The sequence below is a fragment of the Electrophorus electricus genome, chromosome 10, assembly GCF_013358815.1.
Source record: "Electrophorus electricus isolate fEleEle1 chromosome 10, fEleEle1.pri, whole genome shotgun sequence".
Classification (NCBI taxonomy): domain Eukaryota; kingdom Metazoa; phylum Chordata; class Actinopteri; order Gymnotiformes; family Gymnotidae; genus Electrophorus; species Electrophorus electricus.
The window spans coordinates 1,539,458-1,564,209 of NC_049544.1; the positions used below are offsets into that span (position 1 = coordinate 1,539,458).

Sequence of the window (24,752 nt, forward strand, 5' to 3'; positions counted from 1 at the left end):
CCGTAATTAAGGAAGTCCAGAAGGGCTATGAGCTAGGCCTATTTATTTATTCATTTATTTGTACTGTTATCTCATGATTAGATCACGTCTTCATTACTTATTTTTCTCGTGATCTCAAGATTTTTTATTTTTTTTTTAAAGGTTTTTCTTATTTTCCTCAAGGTGTCGAAATGTATAATTAGGCATGTATTCTGTAGCCTACATCATGTATGAGTGCGTCTGTTTTTACTTTAATCACGGACCGACACTACGGTTAGTGGAGCACAGTCACATAAACGTGAACGCATGTTCACACACATGAACAGAAATAAAAAGAAATGTAATTTCCTCTGTTTATTTGCAAACCATTACTGATTACTGAATTGTCGTCGATTGCTGTGTTAGGGAGGTTTAGGATAACATGTCAAGCTGTTGAAACTCACTGCCATAGCCGAGCTCTGCGCTAAAAGTACATTCTGGGGCTTCGAAGCTTCTGCTAGATCTTCCAAGTTCCACGCATTCCTGAAAATAACATAGCTTGTTTATAACTCATTATTGTAAGATAAATAAAACCAGTTTGACATATTGAAATAATAAGAGAAATAAGTTATAGCGAGAAATTAACTTTTGTTATCACGAGAAAAATATCAAGATAACGGTACAGAAAAAATAACTCATGAACTTACTGGACATCCATAGCCTAATAACGCCAATGATCAATAATAACGATAATCTTCTTTTTATTAAAGTATTCAGTTATAGCCTAATCACGGCCAAAACTGTAATGTAAAAGAAATATCAAACAGCCTACATATCCCCAAATTGCCTCTAACGGACTATTGTATACTAAACCAATAGCTAAATAAGATCACTAGAAATCATCTTCAGTTTGCCTAATTTTCAATGTGTTTTACTATATTACAACAGTAGATGTACAACAGCTATTTGTACAATAGTACAAATTACAACGTTTAATGTAATTCTCTTGAAAAAAAAGGTTATATTTCAATGAATCCTTATTTTCTGGAATGTGAATCATTATTTATTACTTCATTCCCAATATGCTGCTTGTGTTTAGTGCACGAGCGCCCCAGTAAACCGAAGGTGCTGTGCGCGCACGGACTGGCGTGACGTCACATTCAGGCGCCTGTCCTGTCTGTGTACATGGACCCAAGATTTTGAACATAGCTTCTACGTTTCAAAGGTGGATTTTAATCTTTTTTATGAGTTGTGAGGCGCCGTCACAAGGTCAGTAAAGACATGTTTTGTTTTATTTTTTATTCAGACCACACACTTTCTAACCGTGACGGTGAATGCAGTGTGATTTTTAGAGGGTTAACTGTGTTTGGTTTTTGAATTGCTAGCAGTAGATAACGCAGCTAGCAGGCAGCTAGCTCTGGTGCTAACACGGCTAACGATAATTTATGCCGGATGCCCATCCATTGCGGATGTGGTGCAGAATAAATGCGCATTGACGCGACAGATTAAATATAGACCGCGGCTTAATTAACTTGCCGTGTATGATTGTAAGCTTAACAGGATCATTGTCACGGTGTTGCATTTTACTCGTTTGGTTTGTTGTGCTTTCGGCTGGAGCCACTGAGATTACCCCTTGTCGTTTTCAGATCAGACTGCCGTGAAATGAGCTCGCGGAATCCTCGCTGTTGGCAACGCCTCCTCCAGTGTGAAGTGTGTTCTGCACATTACTCCTAAATGCTGCTTATGCCACTTTTAGCTCTGCACGTATTTTTCGGAAAATATGCATCCCTCGATTTTTGCTTTGGTCAAAAGCTACAGACTGTTTAATGTTGACTGATTTGTTCTGTATTTGGCCAAATTTTAATCACACTCAGCTGTTTAGTTAAATTTTCATTCAAGGCAGGTAGCTGTTTGTAGCTGGTATATGCCGGAGATTGTGAGCAAGGCAGGCCTTGGTAGGCTGCACATTGAAGCACTGAACACGTAGCAATGGGTCTGTGATGGCACATCAGGCAGTTTGTGAATGGCACAGTATCCGCTGGTCCGTTCCGTGTGGTTGCAAACCAGGCCTGATCCATGACTGAATATTATGAGGAGGGTGGGTTGCTGTATGAGCACTCACCTCCCATGCACATTAAAGTGGAGTCCCCAGAGGGTCCTTTTGGAGGAGGTGTTTCCGAGGATGGCTTTCCCAGGGAAGATGATGACTCTGAAAATAGCTGTGATCACAGCAGTGGGCTGCCTGGTAGCCTCCCTTTCAACGTCGTGGTAGTACATCCCAACATTGTGGCTCCTGGAGTGTCCTCTGATGATCTCATCCCCACTGAACAAAGTAAGCTGCTCCTGTTGGTTGTTTTTTTTAAATATTGTTACATTGCTTAAAGCTACCCAGTAAGGTTCTGTCCAGGAGGTTAGGCAAATCTCCAGATGTAACTCAGAGTGGATGAATCTCTCCCATTTTTCAAAATTCTCATTTTTTCCACAATTATTCAAGCATTCCAGGGTCATTCCATGTCAAATGTTTAAGCCTCGTGACAATTCACATGTTGCAGCCAGTCAGCCAATGCTTTCTTTCTTCAGAGTTTCCTTTGGGTCTCAATAATGATACAGGTGTGGATTGGTCTGTTATGGTGTTTAAATGATGGCAGACTCCCAAACAGGAAGAACAATGTCATAATAAAGCCATGGCATGACAGTGTTATCATCTAAACAACATGTGGTGTTATTTCAAAATATTATGATTTGGATTATGTTAGTCCTATGAAAAAGCTTAGTTGCAATCATGTAATTCTCACTTACCTCAAGAACATCTAACTAAGAATTTCAGACAAGACCTCATTTATTTTTGTAAATATTTAGAAAAAATGTTAAGTAACTTGGTTGCCAAATAGATAATTAGGCCTAAACAACCAATATTTTCCAGTTCAAAATGTTTCCCATATTGGCATTTATTTTTACTTATGCTCCCACATGTATTTGCTTGAACATATTAGTTCATTTTAAAATATATCATTAGAGTACTGGGGGGGGGGGGGTGGTGATTGGCAGCTGTGGTGTTGAAATGACTGAATTCCTTGATTTAATTCCTGTGCAAGGCTCATTTATCCAGTGTTTGATTGTTGCTTTTACTATGGTATGCTTAGTTTGCTCAGTGAGTTAAATAGCTCTGCACAGAATGGATTTCATAATGTTTGAAAAATAAATCAAGGCAGTCCATATTGAAGTACAGACTGATATTTTGATGTAATTGGACATGCACATTATGAGTGCTCTGCTTGTGATGGGGGGGGGGGGGGGGTACGGGAAAGAAGATTGCCACTGCATGCAATCATATTTATGCATGGCCTTTACAAATTTACATTTTCACCTGTTTTTTTTTTTCCTGTGTCTTTTGACCAGACAAACTCTTTCAGCTGTTTTGATAAAGAACAGTTAAAACTGTGTAATTACAAGTAACGCAAAAAATACCCTTTGTAAACATCTTTGGACATACAAACATCTGTCTCATTTCAGATTAAGATGGGGTGTTGGATTATAGTGCCTGAGGGTGCTCAGTACTGTAGAGGTTAGTACTTTCCCTGATTAGAGCAAGGTACCACTAAACCCTGCAGTGCTGTGGCCCGCCAGGACCCTTACTTGATGAGCCTGGGATTAGGTGACCTGACCTAACAAATAACTCTGATAATTTACACACTGCCTTCATTTATTGGTGGAGCAGAGGTACAAGGTGCCCCCACCCCCTGGGTTTTGAATCCTGGCCAGATTTGGGAGAGCTGTTGAAATCTGCTCTATTCATTCAATTTGACATGGTATGACCAACCAGTTAATGTGCAAGTGCTTGTGAGCTACTTAATTAGCAAATTTCTGGTCTACGAGTCCTACTGGAGTAGCTAAATTGAGTGGCTCGTTAGCCTTCTCACCCTGAATCCTATGGGCAGCTTTGAGGGTGATGTAAAGTGAACACAAAGTCTGGTGCTGAATGCAAACCACGATTATTGCATTGGTATTTTGAATGGATTCATTCATTTAACAATGATTGATTTGTAAAGTCAATTTTAGAAATATCAAATTTGTATTTTTTCTAACTAGTGTTTTGATTACTCCTTTGCTAAATGGGCAGCAAAATTATTTCCCATTGTTAGTCAAACTAAGAGTGATTTTTACATTAGTGTTTAAAAAATGAAGAAGACTGGACACTTAAAATTGTGTTTGTTGCCATTGTTATTTTTTGGTTTACATTTAGTACTCATCATATGTTTTCAAAGAGCAATAAATGTCCTAGTTATTCTTATTCAAAAGTCTAGTAAATTTGTCATCAAACAATAAGTTGACATTTTACCACATACAAAATCTGGTCATTGGAAGTGCAAGCAATGCAATTCTTGTGTAGCTCCTTTATGGTCTGCTTTCTAGAAATATCCACCTCAGACGTTAATGTTGTACTTAATGCTTTGCCTTTTGCTGTTAGGCAGAGCGGTTTCAGCAGTGTTGGCCTCAGGAGGGGCAGGCAAAAGGAAGAGTCGATTTAGTGGTGCTGAGCTGGAGGTGTTGGTGTCAGAGGTGACCCGATGCGAAGGCGAGCTGTTTGGCCCTGCCGGCCGGCTGCGGCGCCGGGAGAGGGAACGCATCTGGGCTGGCATCCTGGAGCGCGTGAACGCCGTGTCCCGCGTCCCACGCACCTTACGAGAAGTAAAGAAGCGCTGGGATGACCTGAAGAGGCGCAATGGTGGGAGGCTAGCGGACGCTAGGCACCGCTCGTGCTACCTGCCATCCAGCAGAGGGACAGCGGTGATGGGCGGGCCACTTCAGGTGAGCCCCAGGTTTCAGCAGGCCCGCCAAAAGCTGAGTGCACGGGAAAAGGCCAGTTTCACCTGCCTCTCTGACACTGATCCAGGTGAGAATGGGGAGCAGCTGCAGTTCTGTATCAATCTCAGTACTGTAACTTTGTAGTTTTGTCTATGTCTGTGTAGCACATTGGTGTTTTAAAGCATATTTGGGCACATCAATATCTGACATTTGTATCAAATATCGTGATCTAACCCTATCATCCATTTGTAAATGTACCTTTTGCAAATACTTCATTTAACACAATGAACTTACCAGCAGTTATTTTGAATTTTTATTATTATACATAAACACTAAATTTATCTTGTAAAATCAATATAGTTTATATTTACAGATAAACAGCAAAAACTTGAAGTGTAGCTTGCATAGTCCAGCTTTACATAATGCCAAACTGGTTAAAACCACAGAGTTCAACTGCAACCAGTCTAGAGCAAATAATTTCTAGTCTGTAAATGAACAGTGTCCTATCAGAAATTTAAAAAACTCTAGACCAGCAGATATCTACTCAGAGCAGATAAGCCAGCAAATGTAGGCCATGTTCTAACCAGCTAATACTAAATGAAGTCCAATAACCATGTCTTCACATTAAAAGGTTGACAAACATCAAATCGACAAACATCAAATCATAATCCATAACTGAATTATAGGGAGAAAATTAAGTGGAGTTTGCAAAGGTAGTTAAAATACTGCTGATGTATTTACATTTACATTGTACATTTAACATTTTACTTTTACATTTACATATTACTTTTACACTGTAAATTTACAATGTAAATGTAATGTAAATACTGCTGCCTTTACATGCAGTAAAACTGTCCAGTATCCTCCTGTATTGAGAAGTGTGACACATACCTTCCAGTTGATGAGACATATGGATCTATTCAGTGCTATTAGTTACAGGAAGGTATTTTAGCTACATGGGCCAATGCCAGTGATAATGAAGTCAGAGTGCACTCAATTGCATCTTTTACTAGCCAAAAAAAAACTACTGAAGCAGAAAATCACCCCTTCCCTGAAATCCTAAGTGTGGTCCTTTTTTTTTTTTTACATCCATGCATAAATGTTCATAAAAATTCTTCACATTTAGGAGCATTACCAAGTAAAGCACACTTGCATGGGGTTCAAAACTACTTTTAAGATAGCTGAACTGTTAGGACTATAACTTCAAATAAAATAAATTGTTTGACAACTATGAGGAAGACTATGGAAATACAAATCAAGCAAGATATTAATGAGATTTAATTTGCTTATTATGACAAACTGAGCATGTAGGCTAATACACCTTAACTGCATATTTTTATTTCCTGTATTCTTAATTCATGATCAGAGTAGTAGTGATTACTCCCAGGTCATTCTCACTGAATTCTCAGGGAATTATACTGGGGTTTTCTTGCGTTAGGTTAATATCTATATGTCAAAATACCTGAAAGAAAAGTTAGCTGGTTTAACATATAATATAATAAAATATCCAAAAGACCTGTTCAATCACTTTTATTCACACCCCCTTACACTAATACATGTTACTGATTTTAAAAGCAGCAAATATCTACACAGAGCCGCACACGTTCAGTTTTGTATGTATGTATGTATGTATGTAGAACTGAATGTGATTGTGACTCAGTTCAGTGCTCAATTCAGAATTTCCTGTTGCCTCATGGACCTCAAGCAGATGTCTTCTAGGTAATAGGTAACAAATACATAATCAGATGTTTTCTTTAAAGTTTGGAATAGGTAACAAATACATAATCTGCACCCTGAAATGTATTTATTTATTTTTATTCTTGTAGTGCTAGTAGAACAATTTATGTACACATGTGTTCGAGGTAGATCTTCTAAACTGCCAAGTCATCAGAAATTGGATTAAAATTTTCTTCATGTTGTCGAATTTTAACATAACCTATAATAGAAATATGTATTTTCTGTGTATTTCTTGGATTTGTTAAACTTTTATTAATGTTCATATTAGGAATGCAAAAAGTATCCTAACTGAATCAGCTGTTGTACTTCAAAAGGATACACTTCCCAATAGAAATAAGTAACTTTTGATAGTACTGTCCTGTACGTACTGTCGTGTACCGGGCATGTGTGTGTTATTGGTACGGTTGCTCTGTGTCAATGCGTAACAATTCAGAAACATAATTCATTTACAACAATAAGTGAAACAAAAACTTTATGGAAAATGTACAAACCATGCAGTATGAACACAAGTTGACTTTCCTCCTGTCAATCAGTTACAGGAGGAGACGGCTCGGAAAGAGACGGCTTTGAAAAGGAGGAAGACTCTGGTGAGCAAGAAGGCGAGGAAGGAGACAAGGATGGTGAGGGTGTAGGTAACAGCATGGAAGACAAGCTAGGGTTGGGCCTAGGCCTAGGAATAGTCCCGCCCCCAACATCAGAGCGCTGGCTGCCCCCTTCACCCCTCTACAGCGCTCCCTTCCTGAATGGGAGTCCCCAGGCCAGTCCAGAACCATCCCTTGGAGCTCATCAAGGCCCACTGGAGCCTCCTCCATCGCGTAACTCCTGGCTGGAGGATGAGCTACGGGGGCTCGGGGAGGCAGCGGTGCAGCTGGGGGACCGCCTGGAGCAGAATCTGCGCGAGTTCGGCGAAGGGTTCCGGCGTGACATGAGGACCCTGGTGGCCTCGCAGGAGGCCCTCACAATCAGCCTGCAGCAAAATAATGTGCTGCTGCAACGACTGCTGGGCCTTCTCGAGATGCAGCATCACTACACCCAGCCTCTGCAGCAACCGATTGGGCAGCAGCAGCAACAAGAAACCCCGCCCCCACAGTTTTCCCAGCAGCTTGGACAGCCCATCCCTCAAACCGCCAGCGAGCAAATATTAGCACCTGTTACCTCTGTACACCCACGCCCAGATATTCTAGACGGCACTTCAAAGCCTGAATCGTCAACTGAGATAAATACGCAAAGACCACGCCGAGGTAGAACAGTAGACCACAGACGAAGGCGTAAACACTAGATATGCGAGTTGTCTTCGATTACAATAGCTATTTATTTCAAAAATATTGTTTTATATCCTGATTGTACCACTGACTAACAGCAGTTTGTGCCATGTCTTAAAAGCTAAATTTTATTGTTATGACTGTTGCAAAAATTATAGGCTGTATGTAAAAAATTGCAAGTGTTCTATTTAAAGGGTTATTCGATGTCAAGTTGCTGTGGAATCGAGTGGGCTGCATTGTGTGGACTCGGCAGTAAATTGCACCTCTGTCTGGTTGTGATTCGCTAGTGAAAATGACTGACTTGTACATAACACACACCCTCACCAAATTTAATTGCTGTGACAGGCATCATGATGTTATAGTCTGAAAATCAAAATCTCAGAGTTCTCTACAAACATAGATGGTTCCTTTACAATCTTGATTTAACAGAAAGAATATGGGGCATATATAGAGGAATCCTGTTTGGATTTTTTATAGATTTATAGTATTCCATCCAAGTAACATTTTCACAAAGATACAAAATTATAACTTTGACATCGCTTTTGTATCCCTTTGTACAGTGGCTACCAGATCTATATTGGATATCAAAACCTCCTTTCTTAAGCTTGTTTGACATGGAATGACCCTAACACCATTATATCTAAATTGATCTATGCATATTCTTACACAGTAATTTATTGACCATTTAAATTAACAATTAGTGTCTTTTGTTATTTATGCCTGTGTTCATTTAATAATAGTCAGAATAAGACACATTTTAATGATCCTATTGAGGTAAGACAGAAAATAGCTTTTTGTTCAGAGGCAGGGTTTGAATGCTTGGTGCTGAAGGTGACATTGTTTTTAATTCATCTACAGCAAATGATTTATAAGGAATTAAATTCCCAGGTTAAAGGGAGAAATTTTTAAACTGAACAATCACTTCATGCTGATAATCTGTTCTCTGCATGCGGCGCAAGATAGCTTCTATAGATCGGAGAAAACCTTTTGCAAAGTTTATACCATGTAATATAGAAGGACCTTTACTGGTAAGTTGTGTCTGGATAAGAACATGCATTAATGAAAGGGATCTGTGAATTTAATATGCTTCTTGTTGCTTACAGCACTGTATTTTAACTGGGGACATGAAAGATGATTATATGAATTGACAAGCAGGTAAATATGTACTGATATATAATAAAAGAAACATTTTCGACCCCTTTGCTGTGATATTGTTCATTCTGTTTAAAATGTACCAGACCCAGTTGCAAGATTAAAAATACTTAATTGCATTATTACAAAATGTACAACTATGAGAAATGCATGTTCAAATGTTGAAACTGTGGCACTGATATTTTATTTTACATGCAGAAATTGTCAGACTTTTAGTCAGAAATAGATCCCAATTTGAGGAAATTTTCATCAGGCTGAGTACAATCTCAAACCAAATAACAGTTTTATCACTATATGGACTAAAGATTTGACGTTTTGGTCAATTTCATGAAAAGTATACTGGCGTCCAGAACGTCATTTTAAGCATTTAACTCCCGAACGGGCACTTAGATATACGACTAGGGGTCGCTAGTCCATGCATACTCCAACACAATAGATGGCGGTATTCATCATGAAGTGGGATTGCAACCGACCATAATTCTACCGAGGAAGGAGCTACAGCGGCGGAGACAGGAATAATTAAGGTAAATATGGCCGCTTTGAGGCCTGAGCTCCAAAACCTATTGGATAAGCAGCTCAGAAACAGCGACTTCTCAGGAGTTAAACACAAAAAACGTCAGCTTACATATTTAGCAAACGAAGTCGCTGATTATGGCTTATGTCGAGAAAGCGGCGGAGTAAAAGAAGCGAAACAGTGTTGTCCTGCATCTCCACGGGCGCTGGGTAATTCATCCCTTAACACTGGCTTCGTGCAGTCTTCATTTCACAGTGATTTAAAACATGCCAGTGGGGATGGTTCAGTGTTGTCTAAGCAGTGTGTTCAAAAGCTAAGTGTTATTTCCAAAGAAAATAAATGTGAACTGGTTTGGTCTGAGACCGAAGAAGACTTGGACTTGTCACGAAGCAAATTGTGCAATGAAAATTCGGGTGAGTACAAAGCGTTTCCATAGACTTGGTTTTAACAGCACTATAAAAAATAATGTATTTTCTGCAATGTATGTGTCTACCGAATTTTAAGCATTATAGTACTTTAAATTTGATGTAGCCTACAGTTTTATGCACCAGCCTGTATGACATTCTGGACCATTATTTTCAGTAGGGGAACAGTATATAGTAGGCTACCTAAGATCTTATTGTATGGCTACTGTAACGTTTACTGTTAGGACATTTGTAGAAACACAGCAGACTATGCAGTAGCCTCAGCCAGGCATCAAGTGTTTTTCTGAAGCACTGAAAGATCCTCTTCTCTACTGGCCAAAAATATTTTCCATTTCATTTTCTTTACATTATTTTGTTTTCCAACTTTATAAACTAAGGATAATTCTAGTGAACCGGTGTAAGTGCAAGAAGTTCAGTACAGTGCAGCAAATATTAATTACAGTAACAACCTGCCAACTCTGCTACCAGTTACTGTTCATTTACGGAATATTTTTTTACAATGTAATTGTGCTGTTTTTTTGTAGTCGTCATCTTGATCAAGTATGTTTTTAATTGCACAAATGGGGAACAATATTGTAATTGGCCTGTTGTTTACCCAATCAGAAATTAATGTTTTTTGCACGATGGACACATTAAACAGCAGTACAACAGTAGTAAAATACAAAAAAGTAAAATAAAATGCAACAATTCTATTCATGCAGTCCAATTTTAAGACAATTGTTAGAAAAGAAGTAGAAAAGATTACATATTTGAATTGGTGTCCCAAGTTGTAATCTGACATGACATGTCAACGTTTTTGGTTTTAAAATCAGGACTAAGTGTTGGCCATTCTAGTTTATTGGTATGTTGGACTCTAACCTACTGTACTAGGATATATTCTATGAGTAAATGACAAAGCACTTTTGTAAGTCGCTCTGGATAAGAGCGTCTGCTAAATGCCATAAATGTAAATTTGATGTGTACTGGTAACTGTAAAGTCACTATAAAATCTAATTTGCTAATTTGTTGATACGCACAATCATGCAGTGTTGGGAAGGTTACTTTTAAAATGTATTTCAATACAGGTGATGGAATTCATGCCTTTAAATGTAATTTTTAACATATTCCATTAGACAAGGTTGAAGTAATCCATTACATTATTTGTTAGAAAATGCTAAAGATTTTAAAATGTTACAAAATTTTAATGCATGTGAAACATAGAAAGAAAACTCATTCTCTTATTTTTGCCCAGGGCATGGACTTCAGGTACAAACTGAGGAACAATGTACAGAAGATTTGAGCTTAGCTGGGGACACGATACAACAGGAACACCCACAGGCAAAAGATGAGGACGAGATTACGGACATGAGCATGGAGATGGAGTGTGATGGGGCAATCAAGACAGATGAAGAGAAGAAAGGAGAGGACACTGCAGGAGAAGATGGGCAACCTGTAATAGAACAGGAGTTAAATGAAAAGGCTAAAGGTGGGGACATGGGGGGTGTGGAGGAGGAGAGGGAGGAGAGGTGTCGCAAGACAAATGCCACAGTGAAGCAAAGGAAGAGCCATCGGGAATGCCGTGATTGTGGCAAGAAGTTCACTCGGCGGGAGACGTACAACCTGCACCGACATTTCCACATGCATCAAGATGAGCAGGCATCTCTCACCTGCAGGGAATGCGGCCTCACCTTTCAGCATCGCAGCAGCCTCATCAAGCACCGCAGCGAGCACAAACTGAACGGCATGCCACCTTCGCTGCCGGCTCCACAAAGACGCTCGAAGCAAAGGGAGATGAAGGAAGAAAGGGGCCTGTACTGTGAGCACTGTGGTGAGCGTTTCGCATCACTGGTCAGATACAGACTCCATGCATGTCAGCAGAACCTGGAGAAGCCTTACCGCTGTCCCCTGTGCCGCAGGGAGTTCCAGTACAGGGTGTCCATCAATGCCCACATGCAGAGCCACTCGTTGGAGAGCCCTTACCGGTGCCTTGAGTGCAACAAGGGCTTTCAGTGCGCGGTGACTCTGCACATCCACCAGCGCTCCCATGCCGCCCTCAAACCGTATGAATGCCCTGACTGCGGCATGGTCTTCAGGCACCGCTCGTTCATGGAGGACCACCGCCGCAGGCACACGGAGGAAACACCGCACCAGTGCAACATATGTGGGAAAAGCTTCAAACACGGCAGCCTCCTGCAACAGCACCGGTATCTTCACACTGGGCAAAAGCCATATCGGTGCTCAGACTGCGGGAAGAGGTTCGCATTTGCACAAAACATGCGTGCACATTGTCGCCAGCATAAGAGAAACTCTGGCTCCACTAGTCCAGAGGCACATATTCCCAATTACGATGTGCCTAATGGGACCAGTTTAGAGACAGTAGGTAAAGAGAACACAAACCATGACATCAAGCAACAGCGTAACTGTCCTCTGTGCCCACAGCTCTTTTACAAAGCAGCTGACCTTAGGATGCACATGTTAATACATGAAGCAGAATATGAAAAATTAAGTAATGGCAAGAAACATGATCAGGTTTATGCCTGTGCATACTGTCCACTTAAATTTTTGGATGAATCCACTTTACAGTCCCATGCTTTCACTCATGAGGTGATACCAGCGCCTTTGAAGAGGGAGGTTCTCAGTGTAGCACGAGCAAGCAGTATTGATAACATGTCAGGAGGAGGGGACTGGGGAGACCATGCCGAGAAGAAACCTTTGAAATGCAGAGAATGTGGAAAAAGCTTCCATTACCGTTCAGTTTTGGAGCTTCACATGCGCATACATAACAAGGGATATCAGTGCCATGTTTGTAAAAAGTCTTTCAGATTTAGCAGCTACTTGCAGCAGCACTTAATCATTCATTCTGGGAAGAAGCCGTACAAGTGCCCAGACTGTGGTAAGGACTTTGCGTTTCTTCAGAACATGAAGACTCACCAGAGACTGCACCAACAGAAGCCTTTCCGCTGCACACAGTGCCGCAAGGGCTACAGCGACGAGGTTCAACTGCAGCGCCACATGCTTTCTCACTCAGGTGACAAACCTCACAAGTGCCACCTCTGTGACAAGAGTTTTGGTTTAGCGTACTTGCTCCGTGACCACCTGAACACCCACACCGGGGAGAGGCCCCACCGTTGCCAAGAGTGCCACAAGTCATTCCCCTGGCTCAGCAGTCTGCTTGTCCATCAGAAGATCCACGCACGTAAGCGACAAGGACTGAGCCAGTCCTACTCTCCATTTGTTCTTTCCCAGAGAGGGAGGACGAGAGGTATGGGAAGCAGGAGCAGAAGGAGCAGTAAGTGGATTTCGAGCTGGTCAAGGACAGGGGGAGATACGGGATGGCTCCAGGATCCTTTCCCTGGTCAGATTTTGCAGGGATTGCCGCTGCCAAACCTCATAGGGCAACAGTCATCCGACTTTGATTCAGACGTGCATGAGCAAACACAGCCGAGTTCACAGCAGTCCTTGCAGCCCTGGCGGACAGAGAACCCGTCGAGGCCCATTCAGCTGCAGCAACAGTGGCAAGTACAAATTAAACCTCAACTCCAGCGCCAACATCAGCCCAAATGGATATCTGAACGACAGGCGAGTGATGATATGCAGCTGTGGAATGCAGGAGTACATCTTAAACCTATCTTGCCAAAGCTGGAGGGTATGCCAAACCTCCCACATCAACAGAGCCCTGGCTGGGCCAATGAGCCGCTGTCGGCTCAGGTCGGCCCGGCTCCCAGGCAGGTCCCAGAGAACTGCACAGCACAAGGTAAAGGTGTCGTAGCTTTAGTGAGTAAAACCTCCCCTGCGGGTTTGATTTCTAGCCCGTCAAAAGCAAGGAATGAGAACGAGCAAAAGGCACAGCTACAGCACATTTTCTCAGTGGGTTTGGCAACACCCAAGTCACCATGTGATGCAGATGGGCTGCATTCATCGAATGTGAAAACGCATTCACCAGAGTCAAAGCCTCAGAATTCCCTAAACCAGTTGCTGAACATTCAAGGCCAGTTATCGCATTGGCCTGTTTTCTCTGATATCACCCAAAACACCAAAACTGAACCTCTTGGTCCCACAGAAAAGGACAACACCATTGCTTTTCGTTTGAAAACACCAGTTGGCACAATGCAGGCTAAAAATGAATCTGACAAACTTATTAACAATAGAGATGAGCCACCCAAAGGACAGCAATCAACTATTCTGGCCAGCCAAATATCCATTTCAACACAAACGGGCAAAATAAATGACACAATGGAGTCCAACATTTCTTCTCTTTTACATGAGAATAAGCCTTGGAATTTTAGAGCTAAAGAAATATCAAAGACATTGAACCTGCAGGAAAAACCTGTGAATGAAACAGGTACACAACAGCCTCAGTTGCATATAATGCAACACCCTTCACAACAGCAGCAGCAAATGCAACTGGTCCTGCAGCCACAGCAGCAAATGCAGCTCCTACAGCAGCCATTACAGGACCAACAATTACAGCAACAATTAAAGCTTCTCCAGCAACAGCAGTTTCATCCGCCACAGTTACCACAGCAACAGCCAAATCAGATGTCCCCTGCCTGGGTTAGCGCACCTCAGGCAAACCAGATCGGACCAGTCAGTGTTCAATTTGGAGCTGCTCGTTTTATCCACAGGAACAGGAGTACCGTGTGGGGCTTCCAGACCACTCCGGTGGTTTCCCAAACTCTGTTAAATGGACCAATACAGCAGGGGCCTGTGGTTGCACAACAGCAAGTGCCTGTGGTTTCAGGTCCTCAGATCCTCTTAAGTCAGACCTCTCCTTTCATCACCCCACCGCTTGCTCTGCCGCCATCACTTGCTTTGCCTGGCCCCCACCCCATTCATTCTGTGGCCGGGCAACTTTCAGGTTCAGCCCCTCAGAGTGTCTTTTTCACACCGCAGGGCATCATGAGTGAGAGATCAGTACTGCAACAAGCCTTGTCCTCGTCCCATTTAGCACAACGAACTGAACCACACAAACTTAGCAGCCAGGTGCCGTTCTCACCAGATCGTCGTTTTCGTTGCATGGTCTGTGGATGCACGTTACATGGAGAACTAGAATTACAAATGCACTATATGCAACATGCACAGGGAGAGATCTGACTTTTTTCCAAACTAAACACATGAGGAACTGACTTTAGTTACATTACAAGGCCCCACTACATCTTCATTTAAATGGCTATAGAGCTGCCAAAGTGACTGTTATAGATCGAATACATGAAGTTGTTCCTGAATGACTTAATCCTCAGTGCATTCTGATTGCTTGAGATGTGGTATTCCTCCTGAAGTGATCCTCAGTAATTAGTTCATGGTATGATATCTGCAAAATGTTGAACGTTTACTGGTTAAAGAACCTAACTGAATTTATTTTGTCAGCTGAACTGAAATGGAAATGTTTTCTAGCCTAATGTGTTACTTTCTTTTGCACTTTTTTTTAACCCATGGCCTTATGTTTTCATTATAAAACATTGCTATGGATTGTTTTGAGCAGTTTAACTTTATAATTTTAATACTCCAAATTATTATTGATGGACAATACATTTCCCTTTTGAATCAGGTTGAATGCTTATACAATACGCATAAAATGTTATTCTACTGTATGCACACATCATTAGACCATGGACTGTGTAAGCATTTGTCATCTAGTAAATTTTCTGCAAGTTTTTGTCTGTTCAGTTTTAAGCAGTTTTTTCCTCTATTCTGTAAGGCATTTTGTCAAACCTCTGAGACATTGAACTTAAGTTTGTACTTAAGTTAATGCTCCATCTGTTGTTTTAATGTTGCCCGGATATGTTATAAAACCAAAACATATTACAGGATGAAAATAACAATTAGACCCCATCACTAGGTTCTTGCAATGTTAAAATAAGTGAAATGCTTGGTCATGTGTCTACCTCCGTCTTATTGTTGTAGCTTTAGATTCAATAAAATTTGACAGACTTGACAGGTTTGATTATTTTAAGTGCCAGATATCTAAATGAATTGCCAGGCCCATGCACACTGTCGGTACTAATAATGATTAAAATAGTTATTTACTGCTTGTAATTAACATTTCAACCTCATCCTATTCCTTATTAGTTTATAAGACAGTATCTAGTTTTACTGTTTTGACTGATTTATTATTAACAGTAATGTACAAAAGGTATCAAGAAAAATACACAAATGAGGTTTAGTATGCAATGAGATATGGCAAACATCTGCATTACAATAGTATTCTAAAAAAAACATTAGTGAATCGTTCATATTCAAGAGCCTTCTTAAATCCTCTTGGTGATCATTCAAGGTTTTACAACTTGTGTGATGTCTATACAATTGTATTTAGGCTGGATACATACTGCAGATTTGTTCGTGTGACTCTGCTCTTGTTTTGCTATGTTGCACACAATGAGGCTCAAATACATTTTTGCAGCGAGTACAAGTTATGTAATAAGTAGTACTTTAAATTCATTTTACATACCAACACGTGATTGTTCTGAAGACTTCTTAACAAGCCGCTTAAAGGAAATCCCGCAAACTAACCTTTATTTGGGATCCGAACTCAACCGGATGTCCGACCGGTCATTAGGGTGGCACGTGCCTCCTTCTGTCTGTGACGTAATAGGTCCTTTACCGCGAAATGTGGCGTGCGTTTCCGTGAGGGAGAGGCTTCCCGGAGGTGTTGGGAAGCAACATGGCTGCTGTTTACTCGACACAGGAGGGTAGACGGCAAGCGAACGTTAACAGTTTGTCGTCTGAAGATAAAAAAGATGCGATCCGGGACCCCGGTGTGGGTTCGGTGAGCGGCGATAATGCCTTAAACGCGGAAAGCGCCGGCGTGGAGCGCCGTTTGAAGTCTCGTGGCCCTGCGCCGAAGGCCCGAGAGCGCGCGGAAGTCGCTGCCGCGGTGGCCGTTACGGTTCCTCAGATAATAATAAAAGAGGAGCAGGTCGAGGAAAACGAGTATGTAACCGAGCAAGACGGTTCGGAAGAACGGACTGCACGAAAAGCGGACTTGCCGGGCGGACATGAAAGTACCGACGGTAAGTGGTTCGCATTTTAGAGCCGACTTCCAACAAAGCAGCTGGCTAGCTCTGCTATCTTATCTTTGCTAGCCACGTTAGCATTAGTACCACTAGCTTGTAGCCTGTTACTAGCTTGATGCGTGGGGAGATTTGACGTTAACTGCTCCTCCGTTCACAGAAATGCTGGGTTAATGAACATTTGAATCGATAGTAGCCACTGTTAATGTGGATCCTAAGTTCAAGTTTTTAAAAACAGGTGCACGTTGCTGAAGTGATCGGTAAGAAGTTTTAATTCAGTGAAGTGTCTGGACGCGTCTGTCTAGTCTCCTCTCGAAGGATTAAAACCATGTTTTAGCTTGTTAACCCTAGCTAGCTATAATAGCCAAGAGCAAAATCATATTCTCGCTTTAAAAGTCCATATTAATTACTGTACCGTAATAAATTTCTATTTAAAACTGTTGGCACTTTTGGTCATTTACGCAATTGTGAAACGCCGGTATGCATGTCGGGTAAATTACGACATTCTATCTCGGCAAATATCGGCCTCTTTTTACCGAATGTAGTGGTCACGGGTTTAGTGTCTGCTTTTTCGGTGGTCTGTCTACACCGCATTGTTTTTGGATGTACTCCATGTACATATGAATTAATCATTTTTCACTATAATATAATTATAGCTAAAGTACTCGTGATTGTTTCTAATGGGTGGCGCATCAGTTAATGCATTAATAAGGAATTTTACGTTAAAGTAGAAAATCCATAATGCCAGAAACGTTCAGCATGACGATCAAGAGTAGTGGGATTTGTTTCTTTGTTTTGCTACAGTGGAAGGGACAAACCATGCAAAAATCGATGCAGCAGTAACCTTAAATGGAGTTGCTTTAAAACAAGTTTGTCTTGTGCATATGCAGCAATTTTAAACCATTGAACTCTGTTAGATACAAGATTTTTGTAATATTTTTCACACTGTCAATTTTGATGTATTATTTAAATGCACATGAATAAACAAGTTGTATCATCTATATGCCTGTTTTTTTTTCTTTGCTTCATATAGAGGTCTTCCTAATTACTTAATCTTCCCCGAAAGACCACGTACACAAACGTACATGTACATTTTCATAACTTTTGTTTTTGTTTTCTTCCTCTGGCAACAGGAGTCGTCCTTACCTCCTATTTTGCCCTTTCTATTTTTAGGGGATTGGCTATTTCGCTGTGAAGATTGCAGTGAGGCCTTTGTGAACAAGGAGGCATATCTGGAGCATCGTCGGGAGCACACCCACGATGGCCCCATAGTCTGCCTGGACACAGATTCACAGTGGGATGATCTGCTAGTCTCAACAGATGGAGGTCGACGCACATTGTGCTGTGCTTTGTGTGGGCGCAAATTTTCAAGCTCAAGAGGGTTTTTCACCCACCAACTGAAACACCGCAACCAAGTCATTAAAAGGGAATCTGTTTCAGATACTGGTCAGAGCACTGTGAAACAGAAAGTTTTTGAGTGCAGGGATTGTGGTAAGATGTTTGCTTCAATTGGCCAGTGCCTTAACCATCAGCGTTCACACAAGCAGGCCTCAAAGTCAGTTTTTCATCAGTTAGCTCATTTAAAGAAAAAGTCCTTCCAGTGCCCAACCTGTGGCCGTTGTTATTCTCGTGCTTCGGCTCTTGATGCACATCGGCGTTGCCATGAGATAAAGCTGGTTAAGTCACGGGGCTGTGAAACTGAAAAACCTCACTCAGTTAATGAAGCTCCAGTTAAAATAGAAGACACTACTGACACAACGTCTGCACAGTTAGGTGGGCCTCAGGAAAAGCTTTTTGAGTGCCTTTGTGGCAAAGCTTTTCGCACTCTGTGTGGGCTTGGGACACATCAAAGGTTCTCTACCAACTGCTCAAATGTTAAGGTAAAGATGGAAGTTAAGCGTTCATTTGAATGCACAGAATGTGGTAAAACCTTTGTTAGCTCGGTGGCTCTGTCATGTCACCAGCGTTGGCATAAAAGACGAGCACAGCTTGTCTGCAGTGGGCAGCCATTTAAATGTAAGGAATGTGGCAGAGTGTTCACCTCACTAACGTTCTACAATAAGCATCAAAGATTAGCACACAGTAAAGAGACACCGGCAAAGTCTTTCCTTCACCAAGTGTTTCAGCTCCAGAAGAAGGCTTTTGAATGTCGGGATTGTGGTTGTCGATTTTCTCGTGCCTCTGCGCTACAATCACATCAGCTCTGTCATACTGACGTCTTTAGTGACATCATTGAGAGGTGTTCCAAATCATCCCCTGTTGGTTCAGCACCTGGGTCAGACCAGAGTGATGAGGACGAGGTGAACAACTTTGGTGCTGGTGCCATGGTGTGTCCACAAAGTGCTTCGCAAGCAGACAGTACTGAAAGAGAATTAAACTGTGATGCAGCGGGTGCTGCAGAAGATGATGATGTAGATAATTGTTTAGAAGTTATCAGCGTAGCAGCATCTGATGGTTGTAGAAGTGACTGTGGGTCCCAACAGGATCAGAATCCTGATCTTGAATTGCTGTGCGAGTCAGATCAAGAGGAAAAAGATGACTATCGTTTTAACTTGAGCCCTGAAGGTGAACCAGTCTCTTCTCAGACAATAAATCCAGAAATGAATGTAAAGATTGTACAGATAGACTATGAGCATTTGAAGGGAGGATTAGTAAACACAGAAATGGATAGAAGTCCTTCTCAGGATGTTAAGAAGTATGACTGCCCAGATTGTGATCGAACATTTGTTAAGGCTATATCTTTGCGCTGTCATATGTTGTGGCATAGAGGAGGAATGGGGAAAAAGTCTCGTTTAAGGAGAAAAATGCGCATTATGACCCCCATCAGGAAAGCTTCAATAAAATGTGAGATTTGTGGCCATGAGAGTTTCACAAAGACTTCTCATTACTTTCATCTGGGAAAACATGAAGACAGGCAACCTTACAAGTCTATTACGTATCAACTCGCTAATCTGCAGAAGAACAGTTTTAAGTGTGATGAATGTGGAATGCATTTCTCACGCCTTTCTGCACTCCACTCTCACCAGCAGCACCACAACAATGCAAAGAAACCATATGCATGCTTGCAGTGTAACAAAAGCTATACAAATCCCAGTGGTCTTTACAATCATCAGAAGGTCTGCGGTGGCAAGGATCCTGGTTCTCCAAATGAAACTGTCAGAAAGATGGAGCATTTTAATCCAACTAAGACCCTGTTGGGCCCTAAGGTTCATCACTGTAAGAAATGTGGGAAAGGATTTTGGTCTTTGGGAGCTTTCTTTCATCACAAACAGTACCAGCCACAGTGTGCAGATGTTGACACAAGAACTGCAACAGCCTCTGTCGAGTCTGAAAATGGGTGTGGAAGACGCAAGAGACGAGGGCGTAAAAGAGGAATGCTATACAGTCGTCACCCTCGTAAGACTGGTGCAATGAGTGATCACACAGAATCAAAAGAGGAGCATAAATGTGACATTTGTGGTAAATCATACCGCATGTTAGCATGCTTTCTTAAACATCAACTTGTCCATAACACTAATGAAACACCACCTCCTGCTAAGTCATTTGACTATCAGGTTGAACAGTTGAAGAAGAACTCGTACAGTTGTCCTGATTGTGGGAAACTTTTCTCTCGTGCCATGGCACTGCAGTTTCACATGAAAAGCCATGGCTATGAAACTGGCCTTCCATTAAATAACGCAAACCTACCCCAATGTCATACCTGCTTTGCGTTTTTCACTTGTGTGTCAGCGTTACAACTTCATCAGAAACATTGCATAGAACCAAAGAGTGAACCTGAGCAACAGATGGATGAGTGTCAGAAAAAGGCACTGGAAAAGCTAAGTGCATCTCATGAAAATAATAGTGTACAAAGTCAGACAGTTGAATCTATGGAAGAGACCGAGTTTAAAAACCAACTTGAAACACTTCCGCCCATTACTGCTGATTTGAAATACAAGTGTGATGTCTGTGGCAGAAGTTTTTCAGTTGTAGGTGCACTTAATTTTCATAAGAGGATTCACAGCAAAGGCCATGTTTCCACCAAGCCAAAATCGGAACTTAGAAATCCACTCAAAGGCAACTCCAAAGATCATCCGGCCAGAACTCCATTTGTTTGTTCGGAATGTGGAAGGAATTTTTCTACAAATTCAGCCCTTGGCACGCACAGGCGATGGCATAAAGACAAAAAGTTTGCCCGTATTTTATCAAAGAACAGTAAGCTCTCAAAGAAAAGCATCGATAGTGGACCTTTTTTATGCAACTTGTGTGGGAAGGGGTTTTTCTACCTTTGTGTTCTTCGCCGGCACCAAAAACATCACCCACCAATAAAGGCTCAACTGGATGCCGAGTCTGAAGGAAAAACTAAACTCAGCATGACATGTCAAGAGAGCAGCATAGCCTGCCCAGGCTGTGACGAGTCTTTCTCTAGTGGATCTCTCTTAGCCTCTCACTTTGCCTGCCAACATACCAAGCCCTCCGACACGGCTGAAGAACCTAAGAAACTGGGAGCTAGTCCCCTCAATGAGGAGCCTTCGGATGAACCATTCAAAGCTGCAATATGTCCACCCCGAAGTAACTTGGCCACAGCGAAAGGAGAAAAGATGAAAATGAAACACCAATGCCCCCAGTGTTATAGGAGCTTCATGAATGTACGAGGTCTTCGTGCACATAAATGGCAAAAACATAGAAGGACTAGAGGGCGCCCTGCAGTGGGATCGGACAGAGCCAACAAGCCCTTTCCTTGCTCACGATGTGAGAAACGCTACAGCTCACAAGGAGCCCTCTATAACCATAAAAGGTCCTGCAATGCAAATAAGGTAGATCAGAAACAGCCACCAAGACCAGTTAAGCCACATGTAGCAGAGGGGCCATTGTTACCACATCGTCCTTCAGAGACCACTACAAAATTTCTTTTCAAGTGCCATAAATGTGGTAAAGCTTTTCCCAGTGAGGCACAGTTGGATGCTCATAAAGAGGCAGCAAGAACACGACCGCATTGTTGTGCACTCTGTTGTCGTGGCTACTGGACAGAGAGTCAACTCCAGCAGCATCTTGCCTGGCATGACGAAGTGCGCAGACGTCTCCCAACTGAACTCCGTTATCGGCTCAGTGCTTCCGTAGTGTCTGGGCCCTCACCCGAACTCCAAGACCCGGCACATAACTCGGGCAGACGGGACTCTGTCTCCCTTGTAAAGGAACCTGCAGCCACTGCTAACACACAGGCACCCAAGAACCACAGGTGCCATCAGTGTGGCAAAACATTCTTATCTCCACGGGCACTTGAACAACACCAGGCTGTTCACAAACGCGAGGAACCCTATCATTGCTCACTATGTCCACAGACATTTGGGGACATCAGAGATCTCATTGATCACCATCAGGAGTGTTTGGGTGATAAAGAGTTGATGGACACATGCTCTTCTGCTTCTAGAGACGCTGAGAGCCTAACCTGTATTGAGTGTGGGATTTCGTTCAGTCAGGAAATGGACTTGCATCAGCATTACATTGAACATGCACGTGGAGAGTTCTGAGGGTTTCGGGTCAGTTTACCCGATGCAGTTGGATTAGAGTTTAGCCCTAAGTTCAAGGGTGGTAATTAACTGCTGTTTTCCTCATGCTGTATTCATACAAGGATTGTTTCCATTAAACTCCACATTGCGATTGTTATGCATATGGTTGCAGCATTAAAAGTAACAGTGGCTTCCCTGAGAATTTCTATACCTGCTCATTTCTCAGAATTAAAGAATAAAAGGACATGGTGCATTAATTGTAATGTAATTGAGTGTCATCTGCATTTATTGACCATTTAAGGTTAAATTAAATAAACAAAAAAAAATCCATTGTGTGAATGTTCAACAACTATGACTTGTTTAGTTATTCAGCAGTATAAACTGATTGTGATCTTAAAGGATAGGTTTGCTTCTTTTCAGCCCACACCTTATTAACATTGTGCATCATGTATAGTCATGTATAACACAGGGCCATGGATAGCTTTAGTACTAAGAAATCTTATGTTCCTTGCATCTTGTATCTGCATGTTTTCAGTGCCCTTAATCCTGGTCCATTGGTGCAGTCATGTAACTTGAATGCCTATGTACATCATGCCAATATTTGGAACCACCAGACGGTCTGCAATTTTGCTTTATCCTAGCTCCCACCTCACCTGAGCTCACCCATTACGATCATGGGGAGGTATTCTGACATACACTAGAGCTCAGGGGACCACTCTTGAGAAACACTGGTTTAAGATTAAGAAGGTTTCAGAGATATCAGTGGGATTGTCCTATGTGCAACTCTAATTGGGGGGTAATTATAACGAGGTGTGTACTGAAGAAGAGAAAACCTATCAAGACCAATAGAATGTTTATCCAGAATTATACCTCTGAAGATTTGAAGACTATTGCCATTTTATATTTTTAAGGAACTAGTGCTGCTTCTTTTTTTTGGGGGGGGTTGTTTTTAAAGATTGACCTGTCTCTGTAACACTAAACTCTAGTTTTTAGTATATGTCTCATTTTTCACACTATGTTGTGTATTTCTTGAAACGGCAGCAGATGCTACATTACTAATCACCTGTGAAAGTAATGGAACTTCAATCTGCATTCAGCCTCTAGTTTTAATTGTGCACTTGGACCCTTATGGCATTATGCCATCTTAACATGCATGCGTTAAGTCCCATTGAGATTTGATGACCCTCTTCTAGATGATTTACAGTTTGCATTAAAATGGCCAAACATGTAGTTTTGTGGTTTATTGCTAAAGAAAAAAAAAAAGTTAAATATTGAATTCTTTTAAATTATGCATTAATATTTAACAGCAAGTGAATTCAGGTGATTTGCTGTATCTTGCAAGTTTATACATTATACAGTACTTGTCCCTTTAATTTGAAGTAGAGAATTTGCCTGGGTTTGTGTTTTTAAAGTATCAAGGTTTCTTGGTAATTTACAGTGTGGATTAATGGGTGAATGTATTTCTGTGGGAGTAATCTGTGAGAGGCTTTCCATCTCATGTCTCCATTTTATTAACCCATGCAGCATTACCTTAGTTGTTAATTTTGTATATCACATTTCTCAGCATTTTATACCCTTCTGCTAATCTAATAATTTAGATTCAATCTTGTTTTGACACTGCTCATGTATCACTTTATTTCTTAGTTTTGTTTAGTCCGACAGACGCCTCCGTGTGTTTGTTTTTTTTTTGTTGTTGTTGAACAATGTTCATCCCAGTTCTCATTCTGATTTAATGCTAACCAGAAAATTAACATTCCTGGCATCCTGAATGATTAGTCAGTTTTCTGCATGCAGACTGTATGGTATTGATCCAAGATCTTTCATTTGCAATACTTTTTAGTTCAGAACTGTGCTTAATTTGTGACGTGCCATGTGAAACTGATGGTGACTGGATTTACTGAGTACACCTTAAGGTATAGACATGTTCATTACAAAGGGGCTTTTGGGTTGTAAATATTTTTCCCTTTTTCTTTTTTAATTTAATTTTTTTTTTTTTTTTTTTTTTTTTTGCATTTTTGGAATAATTGTTCATAATTACAATCTGCTTGACATGTTGGTTTTCAATCAATGTTTTTTCTCTTTTAACTTGAGTAAACATTAAAACAAATGTCCATATTTCAAATGTATTTCAAATTGAGGGATTTCAACTATTATTCATTAATTTTGACATCACATGTATCTTCTCCTTTGTGGTTAGATATATATTTAGGAACTGTTTTGTGACACACCCTTAAACGTAACATTTTTGTACACATTATTTTTGAGCTGTTTTCTTTAATGAGAATGATGTAACAGCTGTTGCTTTCCTGTAACAGCCATTAATGTGTATAATTAGTCCTTACTAGAAAAATGTAATTACGTGTATATGATTTAAGCACCTGAAAAAAAGTAATCAGCAAATAAACCTGTGTATATGCTAA

The 24,752-nt window shown here is 41.2% G+C and overlaps 3 protein-coding genes across 4 annotated transcripts; all 3 read left to right on the top strand.

The window, feature by feature from the left end:
* Window positions 1-1,134: 1,134 nt before the first annotated feature.
* Window positions 1,135-8,961, top strand: si:ch211-261d7.3. 2 transcript variants are annotated; one of them, XM_027007220.2, is made up of 4 exons: window positions 1,135-1,227; window positions 1,605-2,290; window positions 4,427-4,852; window positions 7,035-8,961. In XM_027007220.2, exons 2-4 carry the CDS (start codon window positions 2,035-2,037, stop codon window positions 7,778-7,780), a joined length of 1,428 nt encoding a protein of 475 aa, XP_026863021.2. In that variant the 5' UTR covers window positions 1,135-1,227; window positions 1,605-2,034; the 3' UTR covers window positions 7,781-8,961. The 2 variants fall into 2 exon arrangements, with proteins under 2 accessions (XP_026863021.2, XP_026863022.2); XM_027007221.2 differs by having other exon boundaries at window positions 7,041-8,961.
* A 476-nt stretch (window positions 8,962-9,437) lies between these two features.
* Window positions 9,438-15,813, top strand: zgc:66448 (uncharacterized protein LOC327401 homolog). Its single transcript, XM_027007216.2, has 2 exons — window positions 9,438-9,842; window positions 11,086-15,813. The coding sequence occupies exons 1-2, from the start codon at window positions 9,446-9,448 to the stop codon at window positions 14,925-14,927; spliced, it is 4,239 nt and encodes a 1,412-aa protein (XP_026863017.2). The 5' UTR covers window positions 9,438-9,445; the 3' UTR covers window positions 14,928-15,813.
* A 604-nt stretch (window positions 15,814-16,417) lies between these two features.
* Window positions 16,418-24,752, top strand: si:ch211-261d7.6 (zinc finger protein 850). The gene is made up of 2 exons (XM_027007215.2): window positions 16,418-16,843; window positions 18,017-24,752. Exons 1-2 carry the CDS (start codon window positions 16,495-16,497, stop codon window positions 22,351-22,353), a joined length of 4,686 nt encoding a protein of 1,561 aa, XP_026863016.2. The 5' UTR covers window positions 16,418-16,494; the 3' UTR covers window positions 22,354-24,752.

Bases quoted from the DNA above. Each gene is read 5' to 3' on its own strand.
- si:ch211-261d7.3 (XM_027007220.2), top strand. From the start codon at position 2,035: ATGACTGAATATTATGAGGAGGGTGGGTTGCTGTATGAGCACTCACCT. The intron at 2,291-4,426 runs GTAAGCTGCTCC...TTTTGCTGTTAG, and splicing joins TCTCATCCCCACTGAACAAA to GCAGAGCGGTTTCAGCAGTG. The intron at 4,853-7,034 runs GTGAGAATGGGG...CCTGTCAATCAG, and splicing joins CCTCTCTGACACTGATCCAG to TTACAGGAGGAGACGGCTCG.
- zgc:66448 (XM_027007216.2), top strand. From the start codon at position 9,446: ATGGCCGCTTTGAGGCCTGAGCTCCAAAACCTATTGGATAAGCAGCTC. The intron at 9,843-11,085 runs GTGAGTACAAAG...ATTTTTGCCCAG, and splicing joins ATTGTGCAATGAAAATTCGG to GGCATGGACTTCAGGTACAA.
- si:ch211-261d7.6 (XM_027007215.2), top strand. From the start codon at position 16,495: ATGGCTGCTGTTTACTCGACACAGGAGGGTAGACGGCAAGCGAACGTT. The intron at 16,844-18,016 runs GTAAGTGGTTCG...TTCTATTTTTAG, and splicing joins CGGACATGAAAGTACCGACG to GGGATTGGCTATTTCGCTGT.